The sequence below is a fragment of the Pelmatolapia mariae genome, linkage group LG5 (assembly GCF_036321145.2).
Source record: "Pelmatolapia mariae isolate MD_Pm_ZW linkage group LG5, Pm_UMD_F_2, whole genome shotgun sequence".
NCBI lineage: Eukaryota > Metazoa > Chordata > Actinopteri > Cichliformes > Cichlidae > Pelmatolapia > Pelmatolapia mariae.
In genome coordinates this window covers 4728221-4753216 of record NC_086231.1, presented here as the reverse complement: position 1 = coordinate 4753216, position 24996 = coordinate 4728221, and the positions used below count along the sequence as shown (strand labels likewise).

At 40.2% G+C, this 24996-nt stretch overlaps 1 protein-coding gene across 2 annotated transcripts in view; it reads right to left on the bottom strand.

The window, feature by feature from the left end:
* LOC134627371 (mitogen-activated protein kinase kinase kinase 12-like) overlaps window positions 1-23381 on the bottom strand; it is a 35170-nt gene extending 11789 nt beyond the window's left edge. The window contains exons 1-4 of one of the 2 annotated variants that reach the window (XM_063473389.1): window positions 23254-23381; window positions 3294-3820; window positions 852-1035; window positions 471-662 (exon numbers count right to left, since the gene is read on the bottom strand). In XM_063473389.1, the coding sequence (XP_063329459.1) occupies window positions 471-662; window positions 852-1035; window positions 3294-3786 (869 nt within the window). In that variant the 5' untranslated portion in view covers window positions 3787-3820; window positions 23254-23381. Of the gene's footprint in view, window positions 1-470; window positions 663-851; window positions 1036-3293; window positions 3821-5711; window positions 6226-23253 lie in introns of those variants that run through there. The other variant, XM_063473388.1, reaches the window with a different exon arrangement.
* Between the last annotated feature and the right edge of the window lie 1615 nt (window positions 23382-24996).

The window sequence follows — 24996 nt, the reverse complement described above, 5'->3', positions numbered from 1 at the left end:
GACTTTCACAGTTATTAATTTGCTCACGAATCATACAAATTATCATAGCTGTTAATTGCAATTAACTAAAGCAGTGGTTCTGAAACCGTGGTTTGGGATATAAGCATCACAAATCTGAACTTCTTCCCCCACAAAGACAACATGTGACCAGCTCCTTGTACTCTTATACAGCAATAAAGACGCGGCTTAACAACCATTAGAATAGTTTCCGGGCTTCTACATCCTTCCACTGTTTCTAAAATGCACTAAAACCTAAATTTAAAAAAATTAAACGGCATGATGTGTGTTTTTCATGCTTGCATCTCATCTGCCAGCCGGATCAATTCCTGGCTATGAATTACTTACACTGGATCTAACTTTAAATACAACTCTTCCGTGACCTTGGCATCTGTTCCTTAAATTCGAATCACAAAACTATAGACAAAAAAAATTAAACTTAGGTGCATATAAAAAAAAAAGAAAAAGCTCACTTGGGTGATTTGAGGTCTCTGTGGATGATTTTGTGGAGGTGAAGATAGTTCATGCCTCCAGCGATGCCCATGGCCCAGTCCATGAGCAGGGATGGAGTGATCTTCCTCCCTGCTCTCAGCACCTCGTACAGCTGTCCCTGTGCGCAGTACTCCATGATGATACAATAACAAGGAGCCTGGGTACAGATACCTCTGACAGAGTAAAGAAAGGTTATGTATGAATTTACAATGTATGCCTTTACAAATGTAGACAAATGAAAACTTAAGTGCGCAAATGTTCATCTTATTCCATCAAAGAACATTCTTCCTATTCAAAATTACTGAAACCATTATTGATAGCCTCCTTATTTCCACCTAAGCCAAGTGATCACATCTGCTTACTTGAAGGTGATGATGTTGGGATGTTTGAGCTTCCGCAGGTGCTTGATGTCCGTCTCTTTGATGTTCCGCACTTTCTTCACAGCCACTTCCTGCCCGTGCAGTTTACCGAGGAAGACGGCGCCCTGGGCTCCGCTGCCCACCCACTGCAGGTCCGATATCTCCTCGAATGGGACTTCCCACTCCTCTGAAGCCAGAAAAAAAAAAGCGCATATAGAAGAAAGGAATGGTTTCACTAATGTCTACTGACATGTTTTGTCATGCTGAATGATGAAACTCTGCTGCAAAATGATGCTTGAAAGTAGCTGCAGGTCTTTGTTTGGTGATGTTGAAAAGTCAGCCTGGCTTCCAGACTATGAGACATTTGATGCGACACAGATTAGGCCCCTTGTGTCGTTTGTCTAATATACTTTAAAATCTCAGCAGCTTTTAAACTGATATGTATTCTCTCTAATGAATGAGTAATAGGGACCTTAATGATTCCCTGACAACTTCTCTTTGTGGTTCAAAGTGGGTCGCTGAGACATTGCTACAAGTTTTCAAGGTGACATATCCTCGTAACTCTGGGGATCCCTCCACTTTTTGTCTGGTTTGTGTGTTTTTAGCATCCTTACTAAGCGATTATATGTGGTAAACATGACATTTGCTAAACATCAGTGTGTACACTGCTGTGTGTAAGTACAGCAAACATAAAACACCAAAAAGACTGAGTATAAACCCAAACCTGCTAACACGTGAAACATCCAGCATCATTACAGTCGCTGGCGTGCTGCAACAAAAGGCTAAACCCGTTAGAGTAAAACCTTAAAACTGAATCCCCAGTTGATATCTTGTTCTGCTGTTGAACCTCACCTTAACCTAAGACTGGGGTGTGCAGGCAGACAGACATAAAGCTCTAATCTCCTGCGGTTAATTCTCCCTCAGCCTCTTAAATCCTCCTTAGTGCCATTGTGGGGCTGACGCAAAACAGGGGTCCAGCGCTCGGGAGGGGGCTGGAAGAGGGAGGGAATTTCAGAGTCTTAATGTGGATGTATGTGAACGGAGAGGTGGTTGGATAGCACTCATGTGTGTGTGTCTGTGTGCAAAGAGAAAAGATGGGAGGGGGATTCCCCACCGGTCAGCAGGGGTCCATGTGGCTGAAGACAGACTGTTAATAGAGAGAAGATAGACAGCCTACCCTGCTGCTGTTTTTAACCCGGGGAAAGAAGCTTCAGACACATTTATCATATTAATAAGGATGAAATGAATGATTAATGCTCTCCGGTGATTGATTGTGGGCTCAGTCTCTAATGAGCCCCTCAAATTTTCCTCAATAAAGACATGAAGCCACATCTGATAAACCAGAATCTCCATGTGTCTGCTTTGTTTCATTTGAAACAAAAAAAGAGGGGACAATTTAGCACATTACCAGATACGTTCAGTCCTTCAGAATCAATAGAGGACCAGCTTTTTACAGATATATATTGTTAGGTCCAGTCAATACTGAAAAAAGAGTCAGTGTTGTTATATAGTGGCCAGGCATTTGGTTACAAAAGGCCCATTTATTTCACTTTTATAATATCCGTTTTGCTCTTATTGGCGTGTGTGAGACTCCCTGTGATGGCGCAGAGAGGAGGGGAGCAGCGAGGTGCAGATGGGCTGGGAGTGATAACAGCACGGGATGAAAAGGAGAGGAAGGGAGACAATGAGGGATGGAAAAAGGAGGGGAGGAGAGGGGATACGTGAAAGTCAAATGGATGATAAAACATCAGAAGGCAATAAAGACGAGGAGAAGTGTAAAGCTGCCACCTTGGTGCCTGATGTCTGATGCTCTATTTATTTCATCAACTTTTGTTTTTGGCACCTTATATGACTTTATGCGTTTATGTCAGCGGCAGATATGAAATGTTTCTATTTGTGGACGTGTTTATGTGTGCACGCGTTCATCCTCATGCGTGTGTCAGGTTTGTGTTAATAGAGATGAGAGGCGCAGGGTCAGAGCATGGCCATGCATAATTCATGAGGCAGATTTGGCAGAGGGGTCTCAGGGGAGCCCTGCGCTATTGTAGTGGCTGCACACATAAACAACACAGCGTCACAGGGAGCTAGTTTCACTGTGGGGGTGGTAGTGGGTGGTGGGCACGAGCAGGAAAAAGGATGGGGGGGAAATATCAGGGGAAAATAAGCCCTTTACAGCTCTGATAGAGTCTCCCTCGCTGGCTGCAGCTCGTTCATGTCAGGAAGGGGTTTGTTTACAACGTGGCCTTTGCGGGAGTCATTTACCTACTGTCTGTTTAATGTAATTAAACTGGGGGATAAGATCATTTAATTAGCATATCAAAGCTTATCATTAAATTTAATTGAGAGCTAGGGGTTGTTTTTTTATTGCAAAAGCAAAAGTGAGAATTCAGCCATAATTGTGTGTTCACTCATTTACACTGAAATAAATCTGATGGTTCGACTCACCGTCCAGGTCATGCTTGTGCTCTGTGGAGTAGGCTTTGCCGATCATTGTCCAGACAGGCCGCAGACACCCAAACAACCCCTCCAAAAACCCTCCTCCCCCTCCCGTAGACTGGCACTGTAACCTGGCGTCATCCGCCTGGCTTCTGACTGCACTGCTGTCCATATCCTGTCCCTCTCCCTCCGTCCTTCCAGGACCGCCATCGTGCTCATGGAGTTTCAGGACACTGTTGGCAAAGTGCTCCTGTTGTTCCTCGCAGGGTGTCTGGTTGTGTCCGGTAGTGTGACCCTCTCTTCCTCCACCCCCAGGTTCCACAGCACCTCCGGTGTCTATGGAGAGGACGTTGCGAAGAACGCACTGGGTTGGGGTCAAGTCCATTTCTGGGGTGCAGGGTGTTTCGGCATCGAGGCGGCGAAAGGACGGAGGATCGGAGAGGGGTGTGTTGAAGCCGGAAAGAGAGGGCGATGGGGCGCGAGGTTCATGCATGAGGGCCATGAGCGACTGCGGTCATTAGAATGACTGAAGAGAACTGGAAAAGAGGGAAAGAAGGGAATTTAAATAAAATAGTATGAGTGAAATCAAGATTAAATGAACTCTTTCTGAAAGTTGTCAGTAATGGCTGAATTTGCAGGAGAGCGTAGTCCTCTTTAGCTCCATTTTAAGTAAAAAAAAAAAAAGAAGCTTTGGCTACTATGATGTCATATGTGCAACACAAGTCTGTAGTCTAAGTCTGATAGGGAGCGCAGGCAGACAAAGCACATCTTCCTGAGCCTCTCATCAATATCACCAAACTGCATTTTAAAGTTTTTGACTTCCTCCACAGATACAACAGACCAAAGGAAAAGATGGAGTTCAAGATCAGAATAAAAGATAAATATATGGATACAAAAATCCACAGACAATAATCGTTTTCTGCATTTCTTACAAACACAGAAAACAATCTCTCTCATAATTTGGCTAGTACAGGTGAAGGTGGCAGGTGTCAGTCCACATGTACCCTGTAGTCGGGAGACTGACATCAATTGGGTAGATGCCAGTTGGTAGATATAAAACACAAAAATGTGAAAAATGGTTATGAGATAAAAGAACATCCTGTCTGCAGCATAATAGCTAAGCCTTCAGTGGAGAGCACAGAAAATAAAGAGACCAACCGCCCGTTCTTAGAATAAACTGACACTGTTAGGTATCACACTGTTACAGAATATTACATGCTTAGTGTTGCATTGCTTTTAGTTTGGCAGGATTAACTCACTGCTGCTCTGTAGTCCTAATGGTGCCACAGCTGTTTATTTACATCTTACTCGAGTGACATTAAAATGGATAAGATTACAAAATAATGAGCAAATTCTGCAGGGTTCTTGAAAGCTGTACATTTTTCCAAGGGCAGCAGCATCTGCACGCTCAATGGAGAAGAAAAATGCATTATTTCTCATCAGAGCCTCTTGAAGTGAGCCACTCCTTTGATGGGCAAGCAACAAAAGGATTTACATGCTCGGTAAAACAAGAACACAAGTCAAAATGTTCGTAGTACTATCATCATCATGTTTAAGTTCAAGTTCTTCATAAAGAACCAGCAGAATATGAGGAACAGTCACAGCAATACAGAGCACAGTTTTGGAGTAGATGGGACAATAAACATACACAACAAGAAAACACGGGGTACTTTTTTTAAAATCACAAACTTGGAGCTCATCAATTTCCATTTCAGTCATTATGAGATGCACTTCATGCATTTCTACATCAGTCAATTTGGAGGTCAATTTGAGGGAAATTGAGTGAATTACCATTAGGCTACATCAACCATCCCACTGTGACACTCCCACTAGAAATAAAGTGCTGATGTCTGATGAATGAGCTATTAGCCGACTTACCCAAGATGCATATAACCATCCATAATTCCCTGTCCTCAGATTAATCAGAGACTCTGAAACAAGGCAGAGTCAGCCTGGAGATTTCATTATCCCAGAAACTAACAACAAACCCCCAAGTCTGGAAAAACCACCCTTATTATAATGTTATGCACTAAGAGAAACCCAACCACTAAGACACATCTGGTGTACACATCAGTCACATCCGACTGATCCTGCCTCCTAATAGTCCTGCTCCGTTTCTCACTTTCTTTATTTCGAGGTGTCAGCTGCGGGAGCCGCAGGAGCAGCTACGGTCTGTTACAGGCCAGCGCATTGTGGATGTATCGGAGGCGCATCATTGCCTCTCCTGGCACCTCCTGCGGTTACGACCCGGTGCGCCAGTGGAGCATCACTGACAGCACTGAAGTTACACTCAAACGCACGATGGCACTTTAAATTGGGGGAAAAATTAAAGAAGTAATGTGTTATTTTATGCAAAGACCACCCGCTTCTCCTCATGCCTACCTGCCTAACACCTCGACTGGAAGAAGCCAATTTGACGATTCCTACCTCAATGCCGATAACTGGAGTCCATCGTTGATGACTGCAAAAGATTATTCCTCTCTAGGATTTATTGGTCCTTTCTGTTTTTCCTCCCTTGTCCTCCTGTCCATGTATTGAGCATCCGCGCTCAGCCTTCTCTCCTCTACATCCAGTGCGGGTTTCCAATCGCAGGGCTCTGTGGAGGTCTGTTTTTCTCCTGCGTTAATTTGAAACGATAGAAAACGCAGATATTTTTCCTTGTTTGGGTTGTTTTCTTGATCCTACACCTACAATTGAAAAGGGGGACCTTTTCAATTCCCCTCTGAGGATGCTGCGATATGCGCACTCCCAGGCAATTTATACGACCATCTCTCCCAGGCTGTAGTAAACACGACCGATGGAGAGAGCGAAGCGAGGCTGTGTGGGAGGGAGGGAGCGCTGATGCCCTCCTATCAGAGGAGAACTCTGGAGTGACGAGTGCAGTCCGGTGAGAGACGGGACAACCGCAGGTACACGGGCTCGAGTGAGGCTACTCTTAGAGCAGGGAGGAGGGTCAGCCGGTATGTGAGGTGACCAAAATGATGTCATTCTCAAAGCATGCAGCATTTGACTGGACAGCACCATGTAAATCCCCTCAAAACCTATTAACGCCCTCTGTACAGAGCGCAGAGTAATTGATGGATAATCTGCAGACTCCGTCTGCCACAGAAAGGACATGAAGGAAAGACGTGTTGTTTTTGTTTGGTTTTTTAAAAAATATTATTATCATCATCATCATCATCTCCAATCTCTCCTGACCCATTTCTGTGAGACAGGACAGCACATGCAGAACCTAAATGGGACTGTCCCCCAGCGTCATTTGTTTCCCTAAGCGACCATAATTAACCTGAATTTAAACAACTGTCATTTTTTCTAACACAAAGCTCATTTTATGTTTGAGGAACCATGACACCAGCAGATAACCGCCTTCACCTTAATTAAAGTTATTATTCAAGGTATTTTCAAGGCCTTGCAGTGTACAGGGCACACATGCTTCTCCAACACCTCAAATATCATACAAACAAGATCCAGGATGCAACAAATGCAAATACATTTTAAACAAAACTAAACTATTAAAAGTACAGAAAGGAGAAACTCTGATGAGGACAAACTTTTTATATTATTTCACAAAAACAGAGTGCCTCCGCTACCTTTTGTTCAGAGGGCTTCCTTTAAACTTGCAATCAGATCGGATTTTCAGACTTTTTGTTTTTAACAGTACCAAAAATAAAGAAGTAACACTTGCAACATTTTAACCATATTCAATCCATTTTTTCCAGGATGTTTCAGGATTTTGTCAAGCCATTTCACGGGAATATTGACACTGAACAACAACATTACAACTTTAGTTTAAACTGCCTAGACATTTAGAGAAATGCTGTTAGATGAACAGGATCACGTTAACTGAGAGGCTAAAAAATTAGTGTAAACAGTGGAGGACCTCCAGCTAAAAAGCATAAAGGGCTGTGAAACAGCTGAAGATGCTGTGGCTGAGCTTTGTCTTTACTGAGAGTGTAAATGGTTGTAGCTACATGACCCTTTTGAGTGGTAAATCCAAATCCAGCCCTTATCTCCCAGATTAAGTCCGTGCTGGGCTTAAATCCATAACGATGACCTCATCGTGCCGCTTGTACACAGTAGGGAAATCCTAGCTAGCGCATAGACAATCCACGGAGAGACCTGAAAACCACTCACAAACACGAGTATTCTCCACTTTCTCCTCCTACTAATGAATGCTGCATGAAAACACGATGAAAAAAGATCACTGTGCCGGCTCAGTTTGATGCCCCTCATGAAATCTGAGCCAGGAGAAACTGATTGCTTCTGTTTTCATTTATTCATCTTTGAGTCATTCTCAATCTGTGCCTACCTGAATCCTCGCCAAGTGAAAATAAGACATATTTTCTTTTTTTTTTTTTAATACAAATAAGATTTGTAATAAAGAAGTAGACCGAAAACAAGAGTTCTTTTATAATTCTGTCCATCAAAGGGGACCAAGAGCAATAGCAAACTAATACTGGGCCTATTAACAATTGAATAAATAACACAGTCAGACTCTGTGAGAGACTAAATTATCCTTTTCAGTACGTCTAAATATTTAATTACTTTATTTTGATAGTAATTTTTAATGCTTATTATTTTCATTTTCAAATGTGAAGGAGCATTATCTCATAGCTTACTCTCCCAAATGAACATTCAAAACACCCTTGCCAAAAAGCGGTTTATGAATGTTTCATTTTGGTTTTAATATCACATGAAGAAGAAACTGTGGGCTTCGCAAGGAAAAACTCAGTAGCTTTAATCAGTCTTGCTATTTTATGCCATCCCCATCTACAATCCTCTTCTCACTGTGTCTTAAGGCGGTCTGAATAGAGAAGCACACTCTGTTTTTTTCCTCCATTTCAATCTTTTTCGTTAAAACTTTCTTCATGATTTATTCAGTGGAGCTTGTAGTTGCAGGAAGGCCTCTCGTCAGTGATGTTCAGGCCTCTAAGGATCAACGCTGCTGCCTCTGATGTCCACCAACACAGCTTCAGCTTCTGTTGTGGTAACTCCACCAGAAACAAGAACAGAAGTAACACTGCAGGGTATCCCGTGTTTTAGATACAAGCCGTCAGCCTGCACAGTGACAGCTTTTAAGAACGATACTCGATGGTGATCCCATTTACTTTTAAAATAATTACACAATAAATTTGGAATTCAGATTGCCTGGCAAATTACACCTCCAGAATTTAAACTCTTTCTACATATATATATTAAAGTGAAAATCAAACTTCTAAAGAGCAGTTGGACTACAGAGGTACTGTGGCGACCATCCAAAAAGCTGATGTAAAAATGCAGCATTGTTTGGCAACATGTATCATAATCTGTAGGAGGGAATTAACAGACTCCTGCAGTGAAGAATGTCAAGAGGAATGTCATGTGTGTGCATGTGCGCATGCACGGCTCTGCTGCTGAATATACAGTATGTTTTTTGAGGCCTCGTGCCAAGTGGACACAGATTGTCCAAGTCCGGTTAGGAGGAAGGTGGTAGGGTATACGTGTGTGTGTGTGGCGGGATGTAGACTAGAGAATGAGGGGGGAGGGTTGCTTCTGGCTTACTTGAAAGGCTATTTATGGATCCTCATCGAGAGGCCCTTGTGTTACTCATTGTCACTTTCACTCACACGTAGCTGAATAGGTGGCTCATCATTAAAGCTCACTCAACTCTGTTCCTGAAGGCAAAGTTGAACATAAGAAGCAAAGATGATTTTCACACTTTGTTTCATCATCGTGTTGACTGGAAGCCAACAGCAGAGCGGCAGACATTTTTGGAGTTTTCTAATGACTGAAGAAAGGTGTGTGTGTCTGCATTTTTGTGCACCTGTGCCAATGTGCACTGCGGAGTGACTTCTTCCTGTTTGTTGGGGGAGGCTGATATTGGACAGCGCTTCCATTAATCAGGTTGTCAGTACTGTTTGCTTCATCCATATTGTATGTCGATGGGATTCATTAAGATTGGCACCAACTGGTATTGATGTGCGATGGGAGGGTGTTGCAAGCGGGTGGGGGGAGTCTCCATTCCAACAAGATGATCTCACCTCCTGTCTGCAGCTCAGGAAAAAAAAAAAAACAAAAAAAACCCAGCTTTCATTCATGAAGTCCATCCATTCACACATGCGCGTGCTCAGACACGTGCACACAAACACACACACATACAACCCAACGTGTCTCCTAATGGGATGCTGAGGAGACAGTTGTGCCAATGAGGCAATATTCAGGTGAGATCACTGCCGGATGCCGTGGCTCCTCTTTCCATTTCAAAACTCTATAAAGGATGTGTGTTTGATACCTTTTATAAAACTCACCCACACTTGTGCAACATCCTTAGAGAGGGAACAAAAACAGTGGAAACTAATGTGTGACAAGCAAGCAGTTGTTTACACATCCAGTAAAAAATGAACACCATTAATGTCTTATTACACATTTTTGATCTCTTATAACTGATGAGGGAAAATCTATCTTTTTCCTACATGCCACAAGATGTTTCACCAGCTGTGACTGTTTTCTATTTGTCACCAGTCTGACTGAAAATTCACTGTCTGCTGAACGATACTGTGAGAATTACCAGAATGAACCAAAACAAATCTGAAATTAGTCGTAAGGCTCGATGAAGTTAAGCTAAGTTGGTGATTCCTTCAGGTTTAACATTGTGACAGATCCCTTTTCACAAAATTTGACATATTTAATCTTTATATACTGTTCATATTTCAAGCCCTCACAACAGTCGGTAACATTTTTTGCTCAAATCACAAATTTCCCCATACTATACTTAATTTTAAACTGCAGGTCTACTTGGAGTGTCTAAATAGCCACTGTCGTATTAATAAATTGATTATTAATCCTTTATTGACCTTTCAGAGGCAGGTAAAGTTTATTTTTGAGGTTTTACAATGCTTATTTCTGAGCAAAGGCACCTGCTGTCACACAGTGTGACATGTCCTGTTTTACCAAAGACATAAAAACATGACCACTATAATGACTTAAACATATTTGAATACAAGTGAAAATGGCAGGAGCACTATGGAACCGTTGGGATTTATATTGTTATACATATATGTATAACCATCAGGCTGCATCCACACTGGAAGTGATTCACGGTGATGTAGTAAGTCATTCACTTGCTACGTCGCTGTGCTACCATCACCGGTGGTTATTTTGTGACTGAGGGCAAAATTACCGCTGATGAAGCCAAGTGGGCGGGACCTAAGATCAATTTTTCTGGATAGTGCTGGATACCAATGACTGACATATGACTTGGTAGTAAATACATTAGGGGGTTACCTAGGCAACTGGAGCCTGGAATGTCTGCAAATAACCAGCCTATGCTTCAAAACGATAAGTGGAGAGAATTGCTTCCAGTGTACGCAAGCTTTACAACAACTAAACGCTGCTGTGTCATAAAAAAAAAAAAAAATCTTCCTAACTACCATCTACAATACTGTGCATACGTCTTGAGCCACCACTCATTTCTTTATGTTTTGCTTCCAAGATATCAGGCTTTATTGCTCTTGAGCAATAGGCCAAATTACACAAGAACTGGACTGAAAATAAGAAGGAAGGAGGTCAGGTGAGACTTCCAGCTGTGAGCGACTACAGTCATCTGTAAAACACAGTGGAGATACTCATGGTTTGGGCTTCATTTTAGTCAGTGGTGTTGGGGAGATCAAATTATGAACAGAGAAACGTAACATTAGATTTTTATCTACAATGCAATATCATCTGCAATGCATCTGATTGACAACAGTTACATTTTACAGCAATGACAATGATTCCAAACACCCTGCCAATGCATATGCACAGCATACCTGGACAGAAAAACACACAATGTAACACTATCGGTCATGGACTGGCCTCCCCAGAGTCCCGACCTCGACATTATTGAAAGTGTAGGATCATCTTGACAAAGGATTGAAACAAAAGGCAGAAACATCCAAAGAAGAGTTTTGAATGTCCTCCAGGAAGCTTCCTAAGAGAGTTCAGGGCGTGTTAAAGAATAACAGTGGTCATACCAAATATTCACTCTTCAGTTTATTAGAATTGTGCAGACTATGTTTTTGACTTAAATACCGTATTTGCATTTATGTTTGCACGTTTCAATAAATTGCTGCAACTTTTCCTAGCAAAATATAAAAAAATGAGGGGTGGCTCAAGACTTGTGCATAGTATTGTACAATTATCAGTATTGATACAGCAATAACTAATACTTACAATACGACAAAAATATTCAGAGCAGCGGTAAGCAACCATTCAAGGTAAGTTCTTACTTAAGCAGCAGCTCAGGTGTCTTTATAATCTTATTACTCTCTGACTCCTCTTTAAATCTCAGCTAGCTCTCAAACTCCAATTCCATCTACGCTAAAAGTTGAACATTTTGACTTGGAAACCCCCAAGCCCAAAACAAACAAAAAAAACCTGCACTGATGTTAGAGTCACGCCGTCACTGGGTTCATCTCAGTCTGCTATTCGCTGCCTTTTAGTTCCGTCGTTGGTCTCCACCAACTCTGTGTGAAATCCCTGGCCATTTAGCAGCTTTGTGCATCACTATGCTCACTAGTTAGGTGTTACATTGCTGTTTGATGCTGGTCAGATGGTGTACAGCGGGTTTGAAAACAAGAACAGCATAGAAGGATCTGTCACAAACACACCCTTTCACATAGATAGCCAAGTTATCCATGGTCATTATTAACATAGTCATGTAACTATACAGTATAGATTCTTTAAATTCAGAGACCACTATTGTAAATAGGTTTAGGAGGCGTCTTGCACAACTAAGGAAACATAGTGACTCATTCAGTTATGTTTTAAAATATGCTAATCCAACATTTAGATCAAGCAATGCTTTGATCTCCGAGGGAGATTAGAGATGTGTCTGATTTCCCTTTGAAACCTCTGAGAAGCGAGAAGGCAGCCAGCCAGCATGCTGCTGAGAGCCTCTGGCAGCGGCCCAGTCAGGAGAGGGTTAATAACAATAAAGGGGAGGTTGGAGAAGCCTTCCTGAAAGTCACATGGTATGTGCTGGGAAGGGTGGGGTAGGGGGGGGGTTAAAAGATTGGAGGGAGGGCTGCTGGAGATGAGAGGGGGAGGAATCTGGAGCATGTTGCCGTAGAAACAGAATCCTCAGTTGGCCAGTGTGAAGTCAGAGGCATAATTTTGGGTGGTGACTGCAGTTAGATGCTGCTGCTGGTGGTGTGAGGTGGGTGGGTGGATGGGAGGGTGACTCACACTGGAGAACACTCTCTGCATTCTAATGGATGGACACACGTGTATGCACACATACACACACCTTCGTTAGCTATCGTCACCTTCAATTGTCAGTATCTTCTTATCTTAGCATCTCCTGTTTTATCCTGACTTCCTTTGCTAATTTATATAATGGATCAGCGTTATCACGCTATTTCTGAGCATATAATTATTTCATTATGTGCTGGAAAATCCATTAGTATACGTTTTGTTGGCTCTACTTGCATGTGTTGATAAAGGGCATCTATTACGGGGAACTAACTGCTCAGACAGGCAAGTAAACTATAGCCATGTAATTGGTGACGGTATAATTGCACAGCACACGTAGCAATTAAAGCGATAATATGTGTAAACCATGCTCAAGATTATCATTGGATTAACTACACTTCCCAAATACCCTTGGGAGTTTAGCAGCTCACCAGCTGTTAAAGGGGGACTGTTAATAATTATGTTGATGATTTTATGCTGTTTTATTTTTGAGGTGTTTTTTTTTCTCTCTTTTTGGCTGCAGGGGAGTTAGTTTGTATCTCATTATATGAAGCTTATGTTAATGAACTTTGTCTCTTAGGATGCTGGACCATAACACATAAGAAGCAATATTAAACAGATACATATTTTCTCAAGTGCACAACCTGAATCCTAACATACATATGAATCTGAATTTATACACTAATAAATTAATATTGAAATATTAAATATGAATAATTTAATATTGTGTTTTTAATCTTGAATACAATCAACATTAGGTTGTTTGGATTAACTTTAATCCACAGCTTTAGTCGGTAATGAGATGTGTAGTTTAAAGCATAACGTATACGTTATAGAAATGTTTTCACCACACCCCTTTTCTCTTATGTTCACTTTTTAACAACCCAAGCAAAACATAAGATTTTCTACACTGTAAAATATAACTTGTTGTTTCAACTTAAAAATATGAGGTAAAGGGCTGCCTTAAAATTTTAAGTTAAGTCAAGAAATAGAGTTTGTTCTTATAACACAACCAATTGTTATCTTAATGAAAAATCACATGTTGTCTAAACTTTCATCTTAGTTTAGTTGACTGAGATTTATTAGTCAGTTCAACTCCTTTAATTGTCATCTTTACTTGGGAAAACCCTTTCAGCTAAATTAAAATAATCTATTGTTTAAACTCTTGTCCTAGTTCAGTTGACTTGGGTTTTTTAGTTAATTCAAATACTTTAGTAGTTCTTTTAACTTAGGAATCTATTTTAGCTTAACTAACATAATCTGTTAGCTAAGTTGATTTAAGTTTATTAATTAACTGAGCTCCTTAAGGTAGCTGAGTGAACTTGTAAATCAGTTTCATTTTAATTATCAGAGTTGATTGACTGGATGTAAAGAAAAATGTGTATTAAACATCTTAAGTTTTGTTTTGTTTTTTTTTGGCTTTCTAACATCCATTTCAGCAAAACTACCTGTTAGGTTTATCTTAGATCTCAGGTTTAAATATCTACATTCCTTTAAATTAATTTTCTGTTGTTTACAGAAAAAAAATAAAACCCCACAGATTCCATTAAAGTCTATCTGATCATTTCATACAGAAAGTTTGTTTTAAGAACATGACAAGACAATTACTCATGAGCACCCAACATTCACCATTTATTGTGCCATCTTAGTCATCTGAGAAACAGAAAAATCAGTGACGTAGCTCATCAGGCTCACAATCCATCAAAACTCAAAGGCTGCTCCCTGTGAAACAATAAATTTGAACTTGGTCTTGAGCCCAGTTTGGGTGAAGATGAAATTCTGACCAATACTCTAGGAACGGTAGTGATTCTTGTGAAGTAACAACATAAAGTCTGCATTAATGTAATGTATCAACGGGACACTTGCTATTTTAGAAAAGTTATTCTTTACATTTACAAAATTTTTAAACTTCATTGTGCTCAGTCACACCTGTTAGCATAAAACTTGAAATATTAAAATAGTACAAAACCTTTGATAAGTGACAGTAAAGATCAGTTTATAACAACTAAGACATCAAACTCTTGTATTTGTCTTCGTTTACAATTGCAACAAATTCCACAGAACCAATATCTCTGAAAATGACTGCATGCTTCTGAAACATTTGATAATATGGATATTTCAGAAACATTAGTTTGAGTCTGCTCAATTGCAAAACAAAGGAAAAACTACTGACTTGCATGAGATAAGCATCTGCAGAGTCCACCATTATATTGTTGTTCACATAAGTTTCTTAAACCATGAACAAATGAGTAATTGTCTAATCTGGAATGTAAAGTGTAGTCATTTAGTGACATACAAAAGTGAGAATGAGAACTTGCAAGAATAAAAAAACAAACAGTAAAATAAAAACTGTCCTTAACACTAAGGATCATACAATTACAGTTCTGCATGGCTTTCTGCAAGAGTCTGTTTCTTAGACCATGCACTAGTGAGATGCACTGCCTTCCACCAATGTTCATTAGGATGTTCTGAATGACTTCAAAGATGTCCTTAAGTTCCTTTGGATAGTGTATGTTGAGGGCAAAAAGAAGGCCCATCAGCATGGAAATGGCACTTGAGACATCCCTCAGATTAGACAGGATTACTGCTGCCTCAAGGACAACCAACACATCGATGTCTTCTTCTTTCACCATCGCAATGCCAACTTTCATCCTCTTAGAAAACGTGTCTTCAATACCTGTCGGCTATAAAAGGGTTCAAAGACAAAAAAAAAAAAAAAAAATTACACAATTACAATTACACAATATCCCGTGTGCTTAACAATTCATGTCTTTCCAAAGAAGAGCCATACTGATGCTTTGGATGATGGTGATTGGCTTTGGGTAACACTTATTAGTTGTTAAAGTTTTTTCAGAATGAGATATGCACCCCCATGTTACAAATCCATTTCTTGCTTTAAACAAAGACCATGTTCATAAATAACTGAGCATGTCTTCAATTGCAGAATTCAAACAAAATTTTCAATTTAAATGGTAAATGGCCTGTATTTGTATAGTGCTTTACTAGTCCCCTAAGGACTCCAAAGTGCTTTACACATTCAGTCATTCACACACATGGGTGGATGACTGAATCGTGACTCAAGAGTTGACAGTTCGTCTTATAATTGGAAGGTTGCCGGTTCGAGCCCTGGCTCCGACAGTTTCAGTCGTTGTGTCCTTGGGCAAGACACTTCACCTGTTGCCTACTGGTGGTGGTCAGAGGGCCCGGTGGTGCCAGTGTCCGGCAGCCTCGCCTCTGTCAGTGCGCCCCAGGGTGGCTGTGGCTACAATGTAGCTTGCCATCACCAGTGTGTGAATTTAAATCTACTTATGCTAAATATTGGCTGTGCTCTAAACCAAATCTGGCTGAGAATACATGAAATGTGCAAACTGCAGCTACACTACAGGATCAGATTATGGCTCCATAGACAATGCTTCTTTAATCAGTTTATTGATTAAAGTTTATTTTTTCCCCCTATATTAACAGCATGAAAAAAGAGCATATAGACATGGCTGAACAGGTTGCATAATTGGCACTGAATATCAACATCCACCTTTACCCAGCTGCCCAATGACTCCTGGCCAGTAACCTTTAATTGCTTACCCAGTCTACACAGTCTCTTTTCCAGGGTCCAGGACATTTCACCAAAGTATTGCCCCCCACAGCTGTAGCAGCCACTGCAGCCCCTTAAATATCCTAATATCTCTGCCATTACAATATACAATGTGAGAAATCAAACGTAAAGCTGAAGTGAACAGTACAGCAGCGAAATGTCAAAGACCCTGGTGAAGACATGAATAAACACAAGACACTAATAATATCAATGCTAGCTTGCCAGTTAGTTTCTCTGAAACCCAGACCAAATCCAGTGTCAAAGATCTTGTAATAATACATTTGGTGAGGAAAAAGTACACATGTACTTTTTAATTTAAAATCCACTGTGGTGCTGACATTATTAAATTTACTAAAAGAAACAATGCTAACCTTCACAGTCTTGAAAGTGTGTGAGGGATCTTCCTTTAGAAAATGAGGTCCTCTGTCCTCTTCCTTTGTGTAGGGCTCTGGTCAAAGAAGTCAAAAAGAAAACAAAAACACTTTTTAAACAGTGTTTATGAAGCATGTAGACAGCTCCAAATTCACAGCTTTTTGATGCATAATTCCATCAATATATGATTATCATTGGAGATTTTGAATCAGGCTTATCAGGACATTCAAGTAGAATATGATATCCAACCTACCACCAATATACATAGATTCTGTAAAAGTTACCACACTAAATGTCCAGTTGTGAAATATGATGACAGACTTTACTTATCAGCTTTCTTTCAATGAGTTCATCAGTTGAACTGGATAACCTAAAACTTAAACAAAGGATTAGATTTCGCAGTTGAACACCTACATCATCTCCGAAGCATCTTATGAGCCTAGTTAGCCTTTCTATGCCGCTCTTGATTTTGTACAGCTCCACGAACCTCTCCATAATGGTCAAGCACAGCAAAAAGGAACCCTTTCAGGTCAACAGATGTAAGACGGGCAAATTCTGCTTCAACCTGAGCAATAGAAGAAGAGGGGTGGAGAGTACAGGCAGAATTAAAAAAAGATTCTTTGAGACCCAAATTTAAGCAAACAGTCATCTGAGGCCCATTAGAGAAAACACAAACACACAAAAGCAAACAAACAAAAAGATGCACTTTACCTGCCGTTCAGCAAACAAGAAGTTCAGAGAACAATAAGCTCTGTCTTGAAGTCTTTTAAAGTAGAATGATTGTGAAAATGACTTATGTGATGTAAAACTTTAGTAAACGTGCGATTAAAAGAACACTGAGTAAAAGGACAAGTAACAGTTTCCTTATTCCTCAGATGTTTACCTTGATGAGCAATACTGTTTTAGTCCAACTGCCTCATTAAAGTTACACAACAGGCTTTTTACATTAAAGCCAGCAAGTCCATTACATACTCCCTTTTTAGATCTGAAATACTGTGCAGATTCTGTGTATATGTAGTGGACAGCAATTTACCCCAAAGAGCGCAAAGTTTGCAAGTCCACCTCATTTAAATGACAAAGTCAAATGTGATCATCTAGACCTGTGAAAATAAATTAATGACAAACTTGCAGTTATGGATGTTATTACAACCACAAGAACCTAAACAGTCTGCTCCATTGCTTTTGTTAATGAATCATTTGTTGGTAACACGTCTGAATATTTAGTTTATGCCACCTGCATGCGATCATCAATAGTGCCATATTACTTCTTAAGAAGTACCCTGACACTACAATCTTTATATCATTTGTTCTACAGAGCTATTAAATTACAATATAATCTGAGGTGTTTCCAGTATGACAAAATGCACAAATTGTAACTTACCATTTGACTCCACTGACAAAAATAAATCCCCAGCATCAAGTTTGGCTTCACAGACCTAAAATAAGTAAAATAAAAATATATGTTATAATTATATTGTTTTCGCCATTTATTCATGTTTGCTAATTTTCTGACATATAAACAATGTTAGTTTTGTTACAATACAGAGAATGCAGTTTAATTAAAAGGTAAAGTATGCAAAAAAAAAAAAACTTCTGCAGTATACCATGCCAAAAATCAGTGTCTCTGATGCCAATTATTTTATCACTACAGCTCGTTTAGTATGGAAACTCACACAATCTAGTCATACTGATCACAAGAGTTCAAAAATAAGTCAAAATAGTGAACTGTTGTTAAGCATAAAGCATTTCAGGGTAACAAATAACTGCACAATATAATTAAAGCAAAAAATAAGCACACTGGAGGACTATCTGATAAAAACTAATATAATGCTGGTTTGTAGACCATATTTTGTCTCTGTCCTCAGTGCACTCTTGCAGCTTAGCATGCAGCAGTTAATAACACCTTAAGTGATTACATAGGGATAAACAGATGACAACAAGCATCCGAGTCCTGCCAAAAAGGTCTTTTTGAACCCAGCCAGTTATTGGAAATATTGCCAAAATGAACTTCCACCAAAATACAACAGCCTGTGAACTTGAAAGGAATTTACAAGTACAGAGACAATATGAAATAAGCTTTATTAATTAGCTGAGTTAGCTTGCTAATATCGCAACAGTGGTTGAGTGCACAACCTTAAAGCTAGCGGCACAATACTTGTGATTTGCTCAGCGCCACATTAAACCCATAAAAAAGGCCATATGTCAGTTTATTAGGTCAAGTTTGGTCATGACACACAAGCTGGACCTTGTGGCTAAAGTTACATTAGCTAAAGCAAACATTTCGGTAAAAGAGAAAAACACACGTCATGCCATAAATTCAAAACATGTTCCAACTTTTGTAGCTCTCTTTCCTTATAGTTATAACCAATGTTACTCACCTTGAAAGCATATTCCAAAGAAGACGATTAGAAAACGTCCAAGTAAAGTGAGCATGTCGTTAACCGCCAATTCCCCATGATGCACCTCGGTAGCAGTCACGTGAGGCAGTTTTGAATCCTGCTGTGCTCAACTTACCCGCATTGTCAAGTTCACATAAGTTTCTGATTTAGCTGGACATGAGTTTTCAAGTTAGCTTTTTTTGGTGTAATTGGGACGTTTTTAACTTGTAATTCTATGTTATAACAACAACTTCAGTCATCTATCGTCAAACTGATATAGAATAATATGTTGAAATAACAAACAGCTAGAATTACATTTTACAGTGTACCGATCACATCAGCCACTGCAGTGCTGTAGCACCGCGGGATGTGACGTCCACTTGTCCAATAGCAAATAATGGTCCTTTGATTGAAAGCTGCTTTAGTCTTCCTTTTAAGGAAAGCCAAAGCAGGTTCATTTCCCATCAATGCAGCATGTAAAGCTGGAAGCAGCAGATCACAGGCACTGTGACGTTTTCTGGGTCACCACCCACAACTGTAACTCATGGTTTGAGACAAGCCAATGGGGAACAGTAAAGCTGGGTGGTCAGCAGTATAACGAGGCTGGGTAAGAAAAAAAAATCTTCATCTTGTTTATTTGAGTTTTTTTGTGACCATGACTCATTTCTTTTCTGGGAACAGGTAGATGCAGCTGTGCCCCATGCACAAGTCAAGAAACTGGATTTTCTCTTTTTGATTTAAAATTTCCTTTCAGAGATTCGCTGTGATTTTGGCATTGGTAACAATGAAAAAAACCCACATCTGCTTTAATTGTGTGTCCTCAATAGTTACTGTTTCTTCTCGATTGTTACGTTAGAAATATAATAACTATAATATAATAACTCATCTTCTGCATGTTCTTGCCATGTTGATTGGAAACAAGTTATTCTGAAAGAATAACTTTTGAACCCATTACATTTTGCCAAAAAAGGAGTTCTTGCAAAAGTATTTTTTAATCCATTAATATTAATTTTGCTACAAAGTACAGCACTATGAAAAAGTCTTTCTTTATATTTTACTTTTATACTTTCTCTTATATTTTGAATTTTGCACCACACTTGTTTGTATTTTTTAAAAGTGGTCTTGATCAATAGTTTTTCAGCCTTTCTGAAGTTTTTCAAAGTTTTTCTTTGGATTGACATTGGCTGCTTTTTCACTCATTTTCAATCCAGTCCTTGTCCTTGATCATTTTCATGTTTTTGCTTGCTTGTTTGTTAAATCCCATAATACAAATCACTAAAGCATAAAAATGCACGTAAGATGAACCACTGTTTTATCTACACATAACAGAAAACTTAGCAAAGAACCAATTATTAGGCACTAATAATGCCTAATTATTATTAGGCACTCGGTTACTAACAGCCTGTAACAAAGACACAATTTGTTCCCCTTTCTTTAGTCGAATTTGTGACACTATAGAAAGATTACACATTTGACAGGCATCCATCCATCCATCTTCTTCCGCTTTATCTGGGGCCGGGTCACGGGGGCAGCAGCCTAAGCAGAGAAGCCCAGACCTCCCTCTCCCCAGCCACCTCCTCTAGTTTATCCGGGGGAACACCAAGGCGTTCCCAGGCCAGCCGAGAGATACAATCTCTCCAGCGTGTCCTGGGTCTGCCCCGGGGCCTCCTCCCGGTGGGACATGCCCAGAACACCTCATCCAGGAGGGGCCCAGGAGGCATCCTTGTCAGATGTCCGAACCACCTCAGCTGGCTCCTTTCGATGTGGAGGAGCAGCGGCTCTACTCTGAGTCCCTCCCGGATGGCTGAACTTCTCATCCTATCTCTAAGGGAGAGGCCAGCCACCCTTCGGAGGAAGCTCATTTCCACCGCTTGTATCCGCGATCTCATTCTTTCGGTCACTACCCACAGCTCGTGACCATAGGTGAGGGTAGGGACGTAGATCGACCGGTAAATTGAGAGCCTCGTTTTTACACCCAGCTCCCTCTTCACCACGACGGACCGGTGCAGCTGCGGCCACAGCACCAATCTGTTTGTCGATCTCCGGCTCCCTTCTCCCATCACTCGCGAACAAGACCCCGAGATACTTGAACTCCTCCACTTGGGGCAGGAACTCATCCCCGACCCAGAGTGGGCACTCCACCCTTTGCCATTTGACAGGCATGAAATCATATTTTTGCAACAACAAGGTGATTCCCAAAGCACTCTTATGTGATATGACAGAAAACCTGGTGTATCACATCATGAGGTGCAGTGCGTTCTCAAAAAATTTGAGGAGCCTGAAGAGGACAATAAAGAAGTGGCATACCTAAAAAACTCTTCTTCAGATGGAAAGTTTTTCCATTTTTCAGCATGATAATGCAGCAGTCACCAAATACACGGGTACATGGGTTATGGTAATTACCTACTTGACCAGCTCACACATTAGCTGTATTAAGAATCACTAATTTAACTGAAAACAAGGAGTCCCATAAAACTATGATGGAGAAGGCCTCGCCAGTTAGGTCAGGAGTGAGCTGTCCATGGTACTGTTTAGAGGCTACAAAATCCAAAAGCAATAATGCACCAAATACACTCAGTAGGCCTGGCAGCATGGACAGAAATAAGACTATGCTTAAATATTCCCAGGCAAAAACAAAACAAAAACACAACAAAATAACTAAATTCATTGCAAATGTTTAGCCTTGTGATATCCTGCCCAGGGTTTACCCTGCCTTTTGCCCTATGACTATGGATGGATGGACAATTGGACGTTTTATTTTTCCATTTAAACTGAAACAGCTGAATGTGTCCTTGGCATAGGATGGTAAATGCCAAAAAGTTATTTCTATACATTTTTCTGATCCCAGAAATACACTCATTTAACCTTTTGATCACTGTGCTTTTCCCTGAAATGAGAACATAAAGGATCAGACTGTTTTTTTCCCACTTTCAAAACAGACTGATAGGCATAACTTCTTACATTAACCACATTCTTTCACCCATTCTTTCATTTATTCACTTTTAGTACCACACATATAGTATATTTAATAAAGCTCCCTTCTGAATTTTGTTATGAACAATAAGAAGGAGTTGATAGCTAAAATTTCTGAACACATGAATTACATCAGAAAAAATGATGAGAGGTCCCCTACAGCCAGACATTTTCAGTTAGCTGGAGGGTCAGTGGTTACGGGGAATGGTGGTTGGGCTGTTGAAAAGAGTTGTTGACAGGGAAGGGAAATCATCAAAGGGAAGCCCATTGAATATATAACAGTGTATCCTGGAGGATTAAATGAGGAATTGTTGTCGTCCTGTTTTTTACGATTATTATATGTAGTGGATGGGTTCCAAGGACCTCTGGTAAACTGACGTACATTGTTCCATATAATGTTTTTTTAAGGTATTCATGGACTACTAGGTGGATATTTGATCTTTCTATTGAATCCGACAGACTGTATCATCTAGGATATTTTGTTCCTGTTATGGGAAAGGTTTTTTTTTTTATTCATTTCTTCTTTTGTGAGGTTTGGCTTTATATCCAGCTATATATGTGGTGTTATGTATGTATAAAAATACGTATACAAATAAATATAAATCCACTACTGAGCAGGTTCCTGTGTGTCCCAGTGCTTCATTGCTGGTGATGTCCACATATGCAGAGGAAAGCCATTGACAGAAGTGTGTCCATGTTTTCTTATTGCCATTTTATACTAAGTAGTTTAACAGCATATAAAATAGTATTATATATGCATTTGTGAGTGCTTAAGTTCTATTAACAGTATGGCAGTTTAATGATTTGGAGGTGAGCACGACGTTTGTTATTCTTTGTTTTCTGTTTGTCTCATATCCTTTAAACCTCTCCGAGTAGAGCTCCGTTTCTCCGGGACACTTAAAAAATCCCTCTTAGTCTTCCATAAAATACAAGTTGTGTATTTTGACGAATAACATCGGGGCTTCAGAGGAAATACATAGAATGATGGAGTGTGGGCGTCGACTTCTTAAGTCCCTTTACAGGAGAAACCCTACACCGGCCTCTCTCTGGACTCCCCCACTCCAAGTCAATGTTTATCGATTTCATTAGGCTGAAATAAAGACTTGCCAATGTGCCCGCTGAACTGGTGATACAGACGATGAAGAAACTTGGTTAAATGACTGAGACACAGCGCCACCTGGTGGTTCTACGTCAGACTAACGTCGCGGCAAATATTCTCTGACTGTATTTACCGTTTTAAATGTGTCAGGCTTCATGACTCTTTGTCCCGATATTAAGGGAACATCTGCATTGCTAAGCAGCTGCAGTATGAATTGATGCCAGTGAGACATTTGCGTGCGATCGTTAAAACTGGACAGGAAGAATATATTACCGACATCGGAAGAATGAATGAGGCTCTGCAGGAAGCAGGCTGTGCATTCATAACGCTAATACAAAATCCTACCTTTTGCAGGCTTGCTGTTTGGTTTCCGCTGGTAGATCGGTTTGTAAAGCAGGAAACTGCAGCAGTTTTTCACACGGGAAAGCCCTGAAACCGTGCTACCTCCGTTCAGCCCTGCTGCTACTACTGGGGTCCCATCTGGCTAATTACCTTGTCAATAAACCTTGAAGGTAATACCGCGAGAACGAGAGTTGGGGGTGAGCGCTGATCCTGACCCTCACTAATTATCCCATCCCAATTCCAGCATGGCAGGAAAAACAGTCCAAGGCAATAACTCAAGGTTTCAATATTATTCATGCACGTGTCCATTCATATTAAAAACCTGTCACTGTATTGCAGATTTCATTTAAAAAGGAAAAACAGTTTTTGCCCATCAAGGTGTAAAACAGTGTGGAACAAAGCTGACCAGGAAAATGTTTATATGCATTTATATTTATATGTATTTATTCATGTGCACATTTCTAATGCACTAACCTTTTTACTGTGCTGAGACTCTTTTGTTGTCACGTGCATCTTTTTTGTTGACTTTATCCTTGAGATGGAAAGTGGACAGTGATTGGATGCAATTTAGAAAGACACACACCCATGAGCTTTCACACTGCCTGTCAGGACAAACACTAAGCCATCAATCTCCAAAGATGACTTTATCTACTCTAATGAAAGCGTGGCGAAGTGTGGTGAAGCAGAGACTGGGGCAAAGGGTAGAAAACCTTTTCTTGTGTCATCCCAGCGGGAACAGTGGCCTAAATAACTGTGAAAGGGAAAAAAACAAAAAGGTTTGTAACCACCAAGACCTCAGGTTGCACTAAAAATGCACAAAGCTGTGAATAGGTGAAAATAAGACAAAATGGACTTTCACCTCATCCAAGAGGGTTTTTTTTAGTTTAAAAATAACTGATGGAGAGTCCCGAGTATTTAATACGTAGTGGATGCGTCAACGTGGAGGAGATCCTATGGGATAACCCAGCTAGGTGTTAAATACCTGGAGTCTCCATCAGTTGTAGAACTGAAGATTCCTCTTGAATGAGAGATACAACGTCTTCACGGACAAAAAATGCACAGCCTGTCGCAGTGTCTGTGTTGCTTTTTATTTAATCTTCTTGTTCTATTGGTTCTTCAACCTGTTTTCCTCCTGCCTACATCTCCATCTTCAGGATCCACTGAACAGTGTACACTCTCCCTCTTCTGTACATGTCCAAACAGTCTCAGCCTTGCCTCAGTAACTTTGTGTCCAAGCTCCTCGACCTGAGCCCCATCACATTTCTGTATTTTACCTTCCTGGTTCTGTTTCTTAGATTTAAAGTGTGCATGTTATTATTTTCTAATGCCATTTCCTTACTCTTTTGTACAATCTCTGTCTCATTTCTTTTACATTTTTCTTTAACTTCATTTATTTATTTATTTTAATTTTCATCACTGCTGTATATATCAAATAGTGCTAAACATTAAAAATAGATATGAGACGATTTTTATTTATTTATTGCACTACCTCACACTATAGGCCTGAAAGTCTTCATCTCTGCCTCCTGTCATTTTGTCACTGCCACCTTCTCTATCCATACATCACAGCACGTCTCATTACAATCTTGTAAACCTTTGCTTTAAATCTTGCTACCATCCTTCACTCACAAATCACCCCTGACTCTAACCTACACCCTCTCCACCCTGCCTGCACTCTCTGCTTCACCTCTCCTGTGCACTGTCCCCTGCTTTTTATAATTGACACCGGGCATTTAAACTATTCCA